General features: G+C 37.6%; 1 protein-coding gene across 5 annotated transcripts in view; it reads left to right on the forward strand.

The window, feature by feature from the left end:
- Positions 1–15,852, forward strand: part of cdc42bpab (CDC42 binding protein kinase alpha (DMPK-like) b) — a 62,802-nt gene that overhangs the window by 38,266 nt on the left and 8,684 nt on the right. For all 5 annotated transcript variants that reach the window (XM_051876407.1, XM_051876409.1, XM_051876408.1 and 2 more), the window contains 23 exons: positions 34–156; positions 296–429; positions 2,247–2,489; positions 2,659–2,769; positions 2,912–3,162; positions 4,427–4,532; positions 5,948–6,072; positions 6,287–6,392; positions 6,483–6,631; positions 6,920–7,011; positions 7,398–7,474; positions 8,319–8,357; positions 9,921–10,037; positions 10,352–10,432; positions 11,236–11,341; positions 11,659–11,795; positions 11,985–12,124; positions 12,222–12,303; positions 12,934–13,153; positions 13,254–13,316; positions 13,978–14,264; positions 14,401–14,695; positions 14,787–14,884. In XM_051876407.1, the coding sequence (XP_051732367.1) occupies positions 34–156; positions 296–429; positions 2,247–2,489; positions 2,659–2,769; positions 2,912–3,162; positions 4,427–4,532; positions 5,948–6,072; positions 6,287–6,392; positions 6,483–6,631; positions 6,920–7,011; positions 7,398–7,474; positions 8,319–8,357; positions 9,921–10,037; positions 10,352–10,432; positions 11,236–11,341; positions 11,659–11,795; positions 11,985–12,124; positions 12,222–12,303; positions 12,934–13,153; positions 13,254–13,316; positions 13,978–14,264; positions 14,401–14,695; positions 14,787–14,884 (3,182 nt within the window). The remainder of the gene's footprint in view (positions 1–33; positions 157–295; positions 430–2,246; positions 2,490–2,658; positions 2,770–2,911; positions 3,163–4,426; positions 4,533–5,947; positions 6,073–6,286; positions 6,393–6,482; positions 6,632–6,919; positions 7,012–7,397; positions 7,475–8,318; positions 8,358–9,920; positions 10,038–10,351; positions 10,433–11,235; positions 11,342–11,658; positions 11,796–11,984; positions 12,125–12,221; positions 12,304–12,933; positions 13,154–13,253; positions 13,317–13,977; positions 14,265–14,400; positions 14,696–14,786; positions 14,885–15,852) is intronic.

Raw genomic sequence — 15,852 nt, forward strand, 5'->3', positions numbered from 1 at the left:
TCCTGTCTCTCTAAAACATCTTTCTTCCCTTAGAGTCCACGCAGACAGTGCAGGCACTGCAGTACCCTGATTCGGATGCCCCAGTGAATGCTAATAAAGAGGTAGAGATCCGGAGTTTAAAGAGTGAGATCGACATCCTGAAGAAACAGATCGCAGGTGAGAGCTTGATATTGAGTTGGAACGCACTGAGTTAAGGGCACAGTCCTGGTCTTGGGTCTTTATTTTTCTCTATTGATTACCCATTGAGGGTAATGACATCTCTGGACAAAGACTCTATAATGTTGTGTCATGTCAGACTCTGGTCAACTGGAACAGCAGTTGCAGGAGGCCAGCACTGCCCGAAGAGACCTGGAAGACTCGTCTAAGGTCATCAGGGGCTTAGAGAAACAGCTGAAGAGCATCACACAAGAGAAAGACGATCTGCACAAGGTATCTATTCCATTGTATTAAAAAAATAAATAAATAAAAAAAGAGGCAGAAGATCGTACTGTTATTTAGCGATATATGCCAGTCAAGCTATGGTTTGGAATATGGTTAACTAGCGCAACCACGCCCTCACCAGGTGAGCCAAGCTGGTTTACTAGCTCTTATCATTTTGATCTTAAAAAGATCATACATTTGCATATGCCTGGCTCCAGAGCATGATGTCATCACACCATAGGCCCCATCTACTGGTGTTCAGTCGCTTAATGAATTTGACTGCAGATTGTTTTGTAAACGAGGCACAGTTTAATGGAAAGTTTGCAAAGAAACTTTTGTTGACAGATGAAGCAGTCAGCTGTATTGAATATGACAGCAGCTACATCATAAATCCTAAGTAAATGATTTCATAATGCTTTGTCTGTAAATTATGGTTTTATATCGGTAATGTTTTCAAAACACTTAATTGCGTGCAGTAGACAGGCATTGATACTGTTTCCTATGCAATAATTTTAGCCAATCATAGCAAAAGGGCAAGTTTACCTAAAATGAAAAATCTGTCATTAATTACTCACTCTCATGTCGTTCCACACCTTTGTTCATCTTCGGAACACGAATTAAGATATTTTTGATAAAATCCGATGGCTCAGTGAGTCCTCCATTGACAGCAAGATAATTAACACTTTCAAATGCCCAGAAAGCTACTAAAGACATTTTTAAAACAGTTCATGTGGCAACAGTGGTTCAACCTTAAAGTTATGAAGCGACGAGAATACTTTTTGTGCACCAAAAAAAACAAAATAACAACTTTAGTTAACAATATCTAGTGATGGGCGATTTCAAAACACTGCTTCATGAAGCTTCAAAGCTTTACAAATCTTTTGTTTCGAATCAGTGGTTCGGAGCGTGAATCAAACTGCCAAAGTCACGGGATTTCAGTAAACGAGGCTTCGTTATGTCATAAATGTTTCGAAACATTTTGAAATTTCAATGGTTCACGTGACTTTGGCAGTTTGATACACGCTCTGAACCACTGATTCGAAACCTGAATTGAACCACTGTAGTCACATGAACTGTTTTAAATATGTCTTCAGTACCTTTCTGGGCATTTGAAAGTGTTAATTATCTTGCTGTCAATGGAGGCCATCGGATCTTATCAAAAATATCTTAATTTGTGTTCCGAAGATGAACAAAGGTCTTACAGGTGTGGAACGACATGAGGGTGAGTAATTAATGACAGAATTTTCATTTTTGGGTGAACTAACTCTTTAAAGGAGCTGTCCTTAAAAATGGATAATTTCAGTCAGAGGGTCAGAATGAAGGTTGAAAATAATTGTTTTGTTTGTTTGTTTGTTTTGTGCAAAAAACCTTTATTAACATTATAAGTGAACCTCAAGAAACATATTAAAATAATAAAAAAATCCATGTCATGACCCCTTTAAATCCAAAAATGAGGCTTCTAATTTATAACTTAATATAGTTTGAGATTTGCTGGTCTTAGGTGGTTTTAAGTGGTCATGTTTGTTGACCAGCTGAAAAATGCCCCAAACCCTTCTAAAACCATCTAAACCGACAGCTTTGCTAGACTGGGAGACTATCTATCTATGCTGCTCTATGCTGTTTTTTTTTTTTTCAGGGTAATTGCCATAAATGACCAACTAGTTCCCCTGTTTGTGATTTGCTGGCATAGTCTAATGATCACAGCGACCTGAGTTGACTTTAATCTTTAACCATGCCGTTTAACAGATTACTCTTTAGCTCAATGACTTTAGTTGATCCTAGAAGGTAAGTTATATTAATGTTGATTCTGTAATGAATATGTGAAGGAGCTGCTGGAGTTGGGAGAGAAGGTGAAGGCTCAGTGGAAGGAGTTAAAGGATGCTCACAGTCAAAAGAAGATGGCCATGGAGGAGTTCTCTGAGCTAAATGAACAGCTGAGTGATCTGCGCTCACAAAAACAGCGGCTGAGCCGACAGTTCCGAGACAAAGAAGAGGAGATGGAAGGAGTGTCACAAAAACTAGAGGCTCTACGGCTAGAGATACGCAAGGCTGAGAAAATGCGCAAAGAGGTATATACTTCAAAACCACCCACCCTGCTGAACTTACTGGTGTTTCACCACTATATAAACAAAGTCAACATGGCTTTAATTTTGATGCAGTGCCCCAGCAATCATCAGTGGTATCATATTTGTGGATTTGTTGGCTGCGTATTTGATGTTTGTGGTGTTTTCTTTTCAGTTGGAGGCCCAGGCTGAGGAGCAGGCGGCAGAAGCTCAGAAGGAGAGGAAGCTACGAGAGAGAACTGAACAGTACAGCAGACAACTAGAGGAGGAGCTGGAGGGGATGAAGGTGACACATTGCATGACTACATTAACATACATTAATAAATTTAATATGAATTATGAATTTTAAATAAAAAACACTTTCAGACACTCATTTTCCTCTTTCTTCTACTTTACACTCAAATATGTACGTCTTTGTCCTCTTGCAGCAGTTGAAACAGGCTGGGCCGCCTCACGCAGCGGCGAGCTCAGACCAGCAGCAGGAGCTGATGCGTGTGCGAGCGGAGCTGGATAAGAAGAACGTACAGTACGAGGAGGAGTTGTGTCGCCGGGAGACGCTCCACAGCACTGAGCTGAAGGGCCTTAAGAAGGAGCTACGTGATGCTGAGGGTCAACACCTCACACTCCAGAAAGAGATTCTCATGCTCAAAGACAAACTGGAGAAAACCCGCAGAGAAAGGTACATGTGTGACTATACGTGTGCAGGTATTTGTGTGATTTCTTTACATTTAAAATCACATTCTTTCCATTTCTCTTATTGTCCGTGATAGCATCAGATAATTGTACAGCTGCTGGCCAGTGTTAATTTAGTCATATAGACAATTTTCGTCATAATTTTTGTCAACATTCTTTCAGTGATGAAAACGAGACTATAAAAAAATAAAAAACTGTTTTGAATGACAAAAACTACGATGAAAATCTATTGACATTTTTGTCAATGAATAAAAACCATGTTGGGGAGGGATGATTTGGGAAGTGATCCAGTCAGAACTGATGTCCTGCGTGGTTAGATGCGCACATTTTAATTGTAATGTGCTGATCTACCTGGCAGGACATAAGTTGGCATATGCTTGCTGCATGTCTCATAAAACGTTAAAAAATATAAACATCTGAGAGAAAGAGAAGAGCAGGCATATGGATAAATGTGAAAAAGCTTGACGACGTGAAAGAGAGCTTAACTTAGTCCGTTTTTCTGTGTGAACAGAAAACTGTCTCTCAGACAGCTCACGAGTATTGAACTGAGCTCTCTTTTGTGTATTTCCGCACACGAATGGATAAATACACAGAAAATTGTGTCAAAATATCAGTTTTGGCAAGCATTCACGTAAACACAGTCAGTTATGTCTTAAGTGAACGTAAACAGTTGGGAGAATATTGGATGTGTATCAGTGTATTGGATCTGTGCATTCGGCGTTAAAGTGACAGCAGCCTAATCAACCTGCCGCTGTCTGTCATTCATTTTAATCCAAACATTAACAAAGTCGACTAAAATCATATACTTAGTTGACTTAAACTAGACTAAAACAATTTAGATGACTAAAATATGACTAAATGTAACTGGCATTTTAGTCAGAAGACTGTGACTAAAACTAAATCAAAATTTGCTGTCAAAATTAACACTGCTGCTGGCACACTTAGCCTTAGCATAGGCAGATATTTACAGCTTTTCTTGTCTGCCTCCCACTTAGACAGGAAGGCCAAACTGATGGACCACGTTTTTTTATGTGACATTTAGAGGCATAATTCTGAATTTGAATGTATTGACTATAATAACTGTGGTCTGTGAATGGTTCATGGTCATGATATTTGAAGCTGGAACAACCAGCTTGTTGAGCCTGTAGATTTGATTCTTTACATTGAATCGTTTGTGTTAAATAGCTCCATGGTAGCAGAATGTAGCTGTACTGCAAACTTCATCATGTTCATCATTGTGTTTGCAACAGCCAAACTGACCGAGAGGAGTTTGAGACAGAGTACAAGCAGAAGTATGAGAGGGAGAGAGCCCATCTGACAGATGAGAACAAGAAGCTCACAAATGAAGTGGAGAAGGTGAGATCTCTATCGCTCTCAAAAACACTTGCCAATGCTCATGATATTCATTAGCCTGCGTCTCTTTCGTCACAAAAAGTATACATCAAATCCTGTCTGAAATTCCCCCTTCTCTTCTGGCACTCTCTCCCCCAATCTGCTAACATTCCTAGAGAGAGATGGTAACCACACACACTTACACACAATTGCTTCTTGGCTCAGCCACTGTTGACTTTGGACTGCGAGGTAAAATCGGAATCAGCCAGTCAAATAATTCTGCAAGTTTGGACATATCAGATATTAAAGGGCTCCTTATTTTTGGTGGCATGGATATTAAACATTATTCATTTCGTAAAAATACCTGGAAACCCAAAACACAAAGGCAGTTTAAAACAATAGCGCAGCCTGCCAGGGCTGTCATGTCAAATGCCAGATTGGATGGAGTTTCGAAACATAAGCAAGAATGATGGCATTTGGAAGGAATTGAACCAGGATGTGAAATGCCTGAATAAATTCACATTCCTATAAAAGAGCACTACAGAAGTTTTGTATAGACTTGCCGTAACAAAGTATGTTTGCTTCCTGTCTTTTGGACAATGTTCACTTTCCAACAGAACAAAGAACCAATAAAAGGTAGTGAGGTTGATCTGGGATAAACTACAAAATGTGCTATTACTTATAATTAGTCAGACGATAAAATGAGCAGAAAATTGCCATAGATGTATGCTTCAGGAGTGACTTGTCCAATTTCAAAAGAGCCTTGTGACTGAGCTGTTTTGACTGGGCCAGTGAGTAACCATCTAGCAAACAACTGAAAAACATTTGTATTTTCATTTTGTTTTTTAATTTTAGTAATTTTAATTTCAACTTATTTTAGTTCAGTTAGTTCCCAAGGCAACATTTCCATTTTCGTTTGTTTTTTTAAGCATCCAACATTGCCACAAAATGGTGATGTAACGGAAGCAAGCTAGTAAGAGCTAGAGCGGGTTGAGTAGGACCGGTTACATTGGTGCTGTGACCCAGATGGGAGTGAGTTTTAGGGGGGTGAGTGTAATGGAGGCCACTTTCCTGGCCTCGAGGTGTACTAGCAAATGACATTAGAGACTGCAGTCTTTAGTGTCCTTGTTAGTGTGCCTGTCTCCCATGCCTGAGACACCCAGTTCGAATCCTGCTCAGAGTGGGTGGAGTAGGACCCCAAATATCAACGTAATTCTGCTCAACTCTACTAAAACTAGAGAAATTTGGTTTGCTGATTTCATTTGAAGTCTTTCTAATTTCATTTGTTTTAAGTTTAAATGTTTTTACATGGTTTTAGTTAACAATAACAACACTGATAACAATGACAGCCATATAGCAATGGCTGTCTTATCCGTCCAATCTCCATCTGTCTGCTTCCTCCCACCTTTACTCTTTGTGGTCTCTTTTTCTCTCCTCAGCTGAACTCTATGTATGAGCAGCTCAGCAGTAGTCACAGGCAGCTGGAGGAGGAGATGAGAGAGTTGGCTGATAAGAAGGAGAGTGTTGCCCACTGGGAGGCCCAGATAACTGAGATCATCCAGTGGTGAGTGGAGCCCCCTACCTGCAGCTGCTTGCCATCACACCTGAAGAGAAAGACATGATGATGGTGACCTTTACCCAGATCTGCATGGCTGTGCAGATCAAGTGGCCATCTAGTGACCATTCATCACTTGAAGTTTTCGGTTTTAAATAAAAACATGCATCTACAGATTTTGTGCTTCATTTTGAGTTTAGCTGAACTTAGCTAATCTGTGCAGGGTGAGCGACGAGAAGGATGCTCGTGGTTACCTCCAAGCTCTGGCCACAAAAATGACAGAGGAGCTTGAAGGGCTCAGGAACACAAGCTTGGGAGCTAGAGGAACGGTGAGACACACGCACACAGCAGATAAGGATGAAATGCATATCCTCTTCTTCCTGCTCTTCTGATGTGGTGGGTCTCTCTCGCTTTGTCAGGACATGCCGTGGAAGATGAGGCGCTTTGCTAAGCTGGACATGTCTGCACGCCTGGAGCTGCAGTCTGCGCTGGATGCTGAGATCAGAGCCAAACAGTCCATCCAGGACGAGCTTAACAAAGTCAAAGCATCCAGCATTGCCACAGAATGGTGAGACCACACATATCAACATAGTTCTGCTCAACTCTACTGAAACCGGAGAGATTTTGTTTGCTGATTTGATTCAAAGTCTTTTTTTTTCTTTTTTTTTCTTTCTTCAGTTTAACGAATATTTGTTTCATTCTTTATGTAAATAGCTTTGAGATTCACTTCTCTTTTTGATTTGGTGAATACGATGAATTTAGCTGAACTTGCTTTATTTTGTTCACACTTTTTTCTCAAATGAGGTGAATTTAAATAGAGTGACATAGTTTTCTGTCTGTTATTTTTGTCTCACAGCAAATTGCAAGAATCCGAAAGTAGAAACCAGGACCTGCTGGCAGAAATCGAGAGGCTGAGGAAGGAGACAGAGGAGCTGAGGCTGAGGAGAGGTGACTGTGTTATTTACATATTTTCAGTTTTATTTTAATTTGAGTTATTTTATCATTTCTTAGTTTTTTTATTAGTTTTAATGTATTTTTGTTGCAGTTTAGTTTTAGTAATTTTAGTACTTCAGCTTATTTGTTTGTTAGTTACCATACAAACATTTCATTTTTTTTTTTTTTAACTTTTGTGAGTTCTAATGTTTGTTTTATTTTATGTCCGAATTATTTCAATTAACAAAAATGATTTTAGGTAACAATAACTACACTGGTGACAATCAAATATCCACATAATCTATGTAGCATTGTTTTTCACAGTGTCACATAATAACAACAGTTCTGGCTATGTGAGATTTAAATAATTAGGTCTTTTAATAAGATTCTGTCATTTGTAGGTGTGAAGCATCAGGATTCACAGAATTCCTTCTTGGCATTCCTCAATGCGCCCACTTCTGCTCTGGATCAGTTTGATGTAAGTTTGTGATCCCAGCTGTTGCTCATGAGAACATCTGCATAGAAGGTCAATCTGGTTTCCAAAAAAATAATTTTCATCATTCTTCTTTAGTTTTTTTTTGTTTTTGTTTACTGTATTCTTCTGATACCTCCTGATCTGTTTTATTATTTTCTGTTTTTTCTCCTGTCATAATGTGTATGGTTATTGTTTTGTTTTATGTTTTTTATTCTTTTGTCCATCAGGACTCATTTTCTTCCTCTTCATCTTCTTTAGTTGAATTTTGGGAAGATGTAAGTTCTCCTTCAGCCAAGTTATAGTGTTAATGTCTTTTTACATCATTTTACACATTAAAAAGCAGACAAACAAAAGCCCTACTCCCGTTATGAAACTCCCATAGGAATAATATCAGAATACAACAGGAAACTCGTAATTGAGTTTGAAATTAGCATGTTGCTAAGCTAATAGCACAATACTCAAATAAGCAAAAAGAATGCGCAGCACAGACAAATTGGGAAATAAAGTACATTTTTCACTACACAAATCCTTTTATTGATACTTTTCAGTATTGAATTCAATATTGAATTGACTTTATGTTCTACCGATGTTATGTTTTACTTATCTGATCCTACATACACCTCAGTCTCTTGTGGTAGTGCCTCCTTGGAGTTCTTTGATGTGAAGAGATTCCTTTGTGCATGTAAACTATACTCAGAAATCCATCCACAGATTAGACGTGTTCTTACATGCCCTCATTCCCTTCCCTCCATTTTCCTGCCTGCCGTCCCAGACCTTTATCCTATCCAGCTGACATTGTACATTAAGTTTGACTCTCTTCTCATCTTCTTTCTCTCTCCATATGAAGCGATCACCCTCTTTTGGTTTCGGAAGCAAAACCAGACGTGTAAGACCCGCTTTTGTCCTGTGTCACAGTAAAATCCTCCCATCATATTTTTTTTCCTGTGGTTGTGATGGCCTGCATCGGTGGCAGCTGATTGTGGTGATATCTGTATCGCATGAGACCTTTAATGCTTAAATGCATCTGAAATGTGTTTGAAACTTTCTTTCATCTATCCAAATGCATATCTACCATATATATGATTGAAGTGGTATATATGAATATACTTCAGAGAAACTGGGTTATTGTCTGGGTTGGTTAATTAAACTTGGTGGTTTGTTTTCCATACCATGTGCTTTTATGATACATTTTAAAAGCCCTTTTAAATAGAAGGATATAGAATTCATTTATGTGGCTCAATATTTGGATCTAATTTTAACTTTTGCTCATGTATAAAGATTATAAAGACAAAAATAAGTTGTATAAAGGTTGTTTGCTTAAAAATGAACATTTTCTCATCATTTACTCACCCTCAAGTCGATCCAAACAAACATGGCTTACTTTCTTCCATGGTTCACAGAAGTTAGTAAGAATTTTTACTCTCCTAGTTTCCATTCAAAGACTATCAAACTACAAAAAGAAGCTATAGGATAGCTTTGTATATGAGGAAAAAGGAAAGTGAACTACCATTCAAATGTTTGGGGTCAGTTAAGATCTTTTTACTTAGCAAGGATGCATTGAATTTTAAATTGATCAAAACTGACAGTAAAGACATTTACTGTATTATGGTTAAAAAAAATAAATAAAAAAAAAATAAAATTCTATTTCAAATAAATAATGTTCTTTTGAACTTTCTGTTCATCAAAGATGGCTGAAAAGTCATGGCCAATATTAAGCAGCACAGCTGTTTTCAATATTGATAATGTCGGCATATTTGAATGATTTCTGAAGGATCATGTGACACTTAAGAGTGGCGTAATGGCTGCTGAAAATTCAGCTTTACCATCATAGGATAAATTACATTTTAAAATGTATTAAAATAGAAAACGTTTATTTTGAATTGTAATAATATTTTACAATTTTACTGTTTATCTGTATTTTTGATCAAATAAATGCAACTTTGATGAGCATAAGATACACCTTCATTAACAAATCTTACCAACCCCAAACTTTTGAATAGTGTAATTATTTGTTGAAGAGACAGAAGTCATACAGGTTTGCAAAGACATGATGCTGAGCAAATGATGACAGAATTTTCACATTTAAGTGAACTAATCCTTTACAGACCCTCATAAAGTGTGGATATGGTTTCCATGTAGTTCCATGGGATTGTGTATTTTTTCATGCTGTTTCTGCACTTCATTCTGTCTTGCATGTGTAGTTGGTGTGTGGTCTCTGTAGTGGTATATTGTGCCTTTATACTCATTGGCTTGGAGCCTGGGTGCACATGCTTTGTTCTGCTTAAAGGGTGTAATTCCAGTAAAAGTGTTATTGCCATGATAAGCTTTATGGGCTTAATGTACTGCTGTGAATTTGTTTAGCTCTGCATGGTGGCATGTTCTTCTGGTGTCACAGTCTGTGCCGTATGAAACCTTTAGTAAAGATAATTACCATTTTTTTGCTTCTTAGCTTGATTCGGCAGATTTCACTCCCTCCAACACTCCATCACGAGATGAAGACTCAAGATCTCGCCGTATATCGCGCTCAAGGTCCCCGTCCACCGCCAGTGACATGGAGCCTATTGAGGTATCATTTGGGCTCTTAAAGGGATAATCCACCCAAAAAAGAAAATCCTGTTAGTATTTACTCACCCTCATGTCATTCCAAACCAATATGCTTTTTTTTGCCCTTTGTGAAGCACAAAAGCAGATGTACTGGCCAAGTGATCCAGCCCATGTCCGGCATTTATGCTTTTGTGTTGCACAGAAGAAAAAGTCATACAGGTTTGGAACGACATGAGTAAATGATGACAGAATTTTCATTTGGAGTGAATTAACTCTTAGCATGACCTTTGTTTATATAATAAAATGCACTGACATGTTGGTGTGTCCTTCTCCTAGTTGATCGACCATACGTCACGTAGTCTTCAGACTCCAACAGGCAGATCAGGCTACGGGAGCTTGGGACACTCATCACCTAAGGTAATACAAGGGATTTAGGCCACACAAAAAAAAGAAAAAATTACTTTTTAGTTTTGACAGTATGGACGGTATGCTGATATGTGACTATTTACATCACAACAGTAGAAATGTGTCAACCTGTATAGATAACACTACTGTTCAAAAGTCTCTTATGTTCACCAAGGCTGCATTTATTTAATCAAAAATACATTAAAACAGTAATATTGTGAAATATTATTACAATTTTAAATAACCGTTTTATATAATATTTATATTCCTGTGATGGCAAAGCTGAATTTTCGGCATCATTACTCTACTCTTCAGTGTCACATGATCCTTTAGAAATCATTCTAATATGCTGATTTGGTCCTCAAGAAACGTTTCTTATTATTATCAATTTTGAAAACAGTTGTGCTGCTTAATATTTTTGTGGAAGCCACAATACATTGTTTTCAGGATTCTTTGATGAATAGAAAGTTCAAAAGAACAGCATTTATTTGAAATAGAAATCTTAATGTAATGCTAAATAAAGGTATTCATTTCTTGCAAAATATTTATTTTATGCTGTAATGATTGTACTGTGCTATACATTTGTATATATTTGTGTCACAGAACTGCTTTAAGTATTAACTTTTTTTCCAAGAATTTCCAGCATAAATAACTGCATTGTAATATACTGTATACTGTTATTGTGATATAAAATGACTTGTATTGTGTGCTATAGGAATTTTGTCCAACACTCTTATTGTCTTAATGCTTGGCCGATTTAGTTGGCTATCTATGGAAATGGTTTAATTACATTGCTGATGTTCTCTGCTCCACAGCCCAAGGCGCACCAGTTTATTGTGAAGTCCTTCACCGTTCCCACCAAATGTAATCAGTGCACCTCTCTCATGGTGGGACTTATCCGTCAGGGCTGCGCCTGTGAAGGTGAGGATAACCGAAATGAAAAGAAATGAAAGCTGTTTAAATTATTAAAAACAACAGTGAATATTACATCTTTAGTTTTCGAGATGATCAAACCCATATGACTTTATTTATTCAGAGGCGCACACTAGGATAATCAGTATAATCCTTTAAAATTTTCCCTTTTGTGTTCCACTGAAGAAATAAAGTCATACCGGTTTGGAATAAAATAAGGGCGAAGCTTTCCTTTCACATTATTGAATGTACCCCAATCCCAGGATACTTTATTTGCACAATGCTCAGTAATACTCAGTGCCTGTGTCCTCCATCTCTCCTTACAGTCTGCAACTTCTCCTGTCACGTCACCTGTGCTGATAAAGCCCCCTCTGTGTGCCCCGTCGCACCAGACCAAACAAAAGGCAAATTGGGAATTGATACTCAGAGGGGCATTGGGACTGCATATGAGGGGCATCTTAGGGTAAGACTTCTTCTGCTCTGCATATTTTCTTCACTATTGGCTACTCTGTCTTTATTTATGGTCATCTAAATTTGGCACATGCTTCCATTTTTAGTTTTTCGTTTGTCTGGATGTACACTATTAGCCACAAACTTTTTTTCCCCTTTTTTTTTGGCTGCCTTGTAATGGAGATTTGACGATCTTTTCCAGGTGCCAAAGCCCACAGGGGTGAAAAAGGGTTGGCAGAGAGTCTGGGCAGTGGTTTGTGACTTCAAACTCTTCTTGTATGAGCTTGGAGAAGGGAAAGGTGCCCAGCCTGGTGTCGTTGTTAACCAGGTCATAGACATGAGGTGAGGGAGGTGTTCATTCAAATGTGATGCTCAAATATTTAAGTCAAATATGTCATGAAATAGTTCAATATTTTGTGCTTGACTCTATCCTGAGCAGGGATGAAGAGTTTTCTGCCAGCTCGGTTCTGGAGTCTGATGTCATTCATGCTAACAAGAAGGATATCCCCTGTATTTTTAGGGTAAGAGCATACAGGCATTTGTAATTTGTCACGTTTTATTCAAAATAGAAATCTTTTGTAACATTAGAAATGTCTTTATTGCCACTTTTGATCAATTGAATTAATCCTAGCTGAATAAAAGGATTAATTTCCTATTTTTTTTTCTTTACTGAGGCTTTTATTGTACAGGGGGAGACTGACATGAACAACAGTATTTTTAAAAAGTGCTTAAAAATATTTATTTAGAATATTACTGCAATATAATTATAATATATCATGATTGTTGTTTTTATTGCCATAGAAAAGCAAAATACAGTAACTACACATTTTGTCTAAATTGAGTTAAAGATCAGATCTCTAAAACTGGTCTGTCTTGTGCCATTCTTCTCAGTTCCCGTGTTAATGTATTAACTGTGTTGTCTCTTTGTAGGGGAGAATAGTAATTTATTTCTGTCCTAAATTCTTCACTTTCATAATTCATCACACATTATCCCCCCACAATAATTGTAATTTCTTCAAAATATCACAGATCAAATAATAGCGACCAGGTGGTTATGTAATAATCACGACTGCCTTGGGCACTCATTAGTCTTTTCATTTAAAGACATTTTTGTATCGACTTTTTTTGCAATGTTTCCATTCATTCCACAGGTAACAGCATCTCAGCTGTCCGCCTCCTCCAGTCAGAAGACGTGCATCCTGATCCTGGCCGACAACGAGCAAGAGAGGTCGAGGTGGGTGTCCGCTCTGAACGAGCTGCACCGCATCCTGAGGAAAAACAAGCTGAAGGAGCGTTTCGTCTATGTGCCTAAAGAAGCCTACGACAGCACGCTTCCTCTCATCAAAACCACCCAAACTGCTGCTATTATAGGTACACAGACTCACAAAACTCTTGTCAGATCAACACTGTTAAAGAGCAAATATTAATACCCTTACCTAGTGTTTAACCAAACATGTTTGACTGTGTCCAGATCATGAGCGGGTCGCTTTGGGGAATGAGGAGGGCCTGTTCGTCATCCACGTCACCAAAGATGGTAAAACTTCCATCATTAATCCTTTTACTTCTTCATTGTCTAATAAACTTGATTGTGTGGTTTAGTGGTCAAAAATCTGGACTGGTAACTGAAAGATTGTTGGTTCAAATCCCAGAAATGCTGATATATGTATTGCTTCAGGGTAGTAAGTTTACTCAGAGTTGAGTTAAAATTACTGTATTTTCCAAATGTTAAAAACATTGTCATGCTCTCCATCATTTTGACAGAAAAATGGGTCTATTGCATTGGAATGCTAGACTTTTTTTTTTTTTTTTTTTTTTTTTTACATTTTTTGGAAAATGAAAACAGCAGATTAAAATAGAGCATGACTGAAAATTTTGAACTCAGTCTGTCAAAATGACAGATAATGGTTATTTTTAGTCCAGCCTCTGAGTAAACCTTTCATTGGATAAAAGCAGCGGAAAGAATGTTTTTATTTTGTAATTTTTCTCTATTTTTTTAGACAATACAACTCTATTAAAGGTTGTAAACTATCAAAATTAATGATTTGTAAGATATAACAGTTCTTTCTTGATTTTGTGGCATATTGTGATGCGATTTAAATGGTAGTGCTCTATCGTTGTTGAACCACATACACATTTAAACTGAAATAACTGATGCAAGACCAACATCCACTGAAAATTTTTGTTCTTTCTGCTAGAAATCGTTCGTGTGGGTGACATTAAGAAAGTGCATCACATAGAACTGATGCCCACGGAGCACCTCCTGGCCGTCATCTCGGGCAGGAACCGACAAGTGTGTCTGGTCCCCATGGCGGGGCTCGATGGGAGGGAGATTGACAAGAATAAGGTGGCAGATACAAAAAACTGCCAGGCGCTAGTGTCCGGTGTGGTACGCAATGGCACCTGCTTCTGCCTTGCCATTAAACGGCAGATCTCCTGCTTCGAAATTCACAAGAGCAAATCTCGCCATCTTGTGGACATACAAGTACAGTATTCAAAACCTCTTATCTTTTTTTCAGATCAAGTATATGCAGATGTAATTAGTGTTCATACTCATTAGATTGCAAAGATTGTCTTTGCTAGTATACACAGCAACATCAACAGCCCTTTCTAAATCTCAGGCTCCAGGAACTATCCAGTGGATGGCGCTGTTCAGCCAGCAATTATGTGTAGGCTACCAAGCGGGATTCATGCGGTACAGTTTGCATGGAGAAGCCCCTCCGGTCAGCTTACTCCATCCAGATGACCCCACATTGGCGTTTATTAAGGCTGACAACCTGGATGCCCTTTGTGCAGTGGAAATCTCCAATAAAGAAATGCTGCTCTGCTTCAGCAAAATTGCAGTGTACGTGGACACACATGGCAGACGCTCACGCCAACAGGAGCTGATGTGGCCCGCGACGCCCACTGCCGGCTGTGAGTAGAGAGAGGTTAATCTTCTACTTACATGGTGTGGCAGTGAAAAGGTTTGATTGGATTGACCTTGTGGCTGTTTTATATCTCACAGGCTACAACGCCCCCTACCTGTCAGTCTACAGTGAAAATGCAGTGGATGTGTTTGATGTGAACACTACGGAATGGATTCAGACCATTCCTCTCAAAAAGGTTTGCTTTTTTCAATTTCAGAAGTGTTTCAAATATCAAATTAAAATAAATGAACAACTGTTGCATGCCTGAATGGTTGCAGGAGGGTGCATTTGACAAAGGAAATAATATATATTTAATATAAATAGAAATACCATTCAAAAATTTGAGGTCAGTAAGATTTTTTTGATGAATACTTTTATTCTGCAAGGACACATTAAAAGACATTCAAATTATTGAAAGTGACAGTGAAGACATCATTACAAAAACAATTATGATTTCAAATAAATGCTGTTCTTTTGAACTTTCTATTCATCAAGGAATCCTGAAAAAAATGATCACGGTTTCCACAAAAATATTAAGCAGCACAATTGTTTTTAACGTTGATAATAATAAGAAATTCTTGAGCAACAAATGAGCAAATTAGAATTATTTCTGAAAGATCATGTGACACTGGAGCTGAAAATTCAGCTTTGCCATCTCAGGAATAAATTACATTTTTTAAATATTTTAATATAAATGATAATAATTCTCAATATTACTATTTTTTACTGTATTTTAAATCAAATAAATGCAGCCTTGGTGAGCATAGAAGATTTATTGAAAAACATTTTTAAAAAGTTAGACTCTGCACATTGCTGTAGCTTGCAAAAAATATATATATTTATTTATTTTTTAAATATTATTAAAAATAAATATTAAGTAGATTTATATTTAGTAAATATTTCAAGTACATGCAATATTAAACGTTCTTTCAGAATGAAACTAGTGTTAATAAATTGAGTTCTGCCATCTCTACATTAATACATTTCAAAAAATCTAAATTAATACATTTTAATAAATGTTCATACATATACCTTCAGAAAGGCAACAGAGTTGATAATATTGCAGTTTAATGTGACATTACCATTAGCCTTGTGCTCAAGGTTATGTTTATGTGTATTTATTAATACATAACATCACCCAAACACCACTGAAAATATATAAAG

Source organism: Ctenopharyngodon idella, chromosome 20 (assembly GCF_019924925.1).
Source record: "Ctenopharyngodon idella isolate HZGC_01 chromosome 20, HZGC01, whole genome shotgun sequence".
NCBI classification, from domain to species: Eukaryota; Metazoa; Chordata; class Actinopteri; order Cypriniformes; family Xenocyprididae; genus Ctenopharyngodon; species Ctenopharyngodon idella.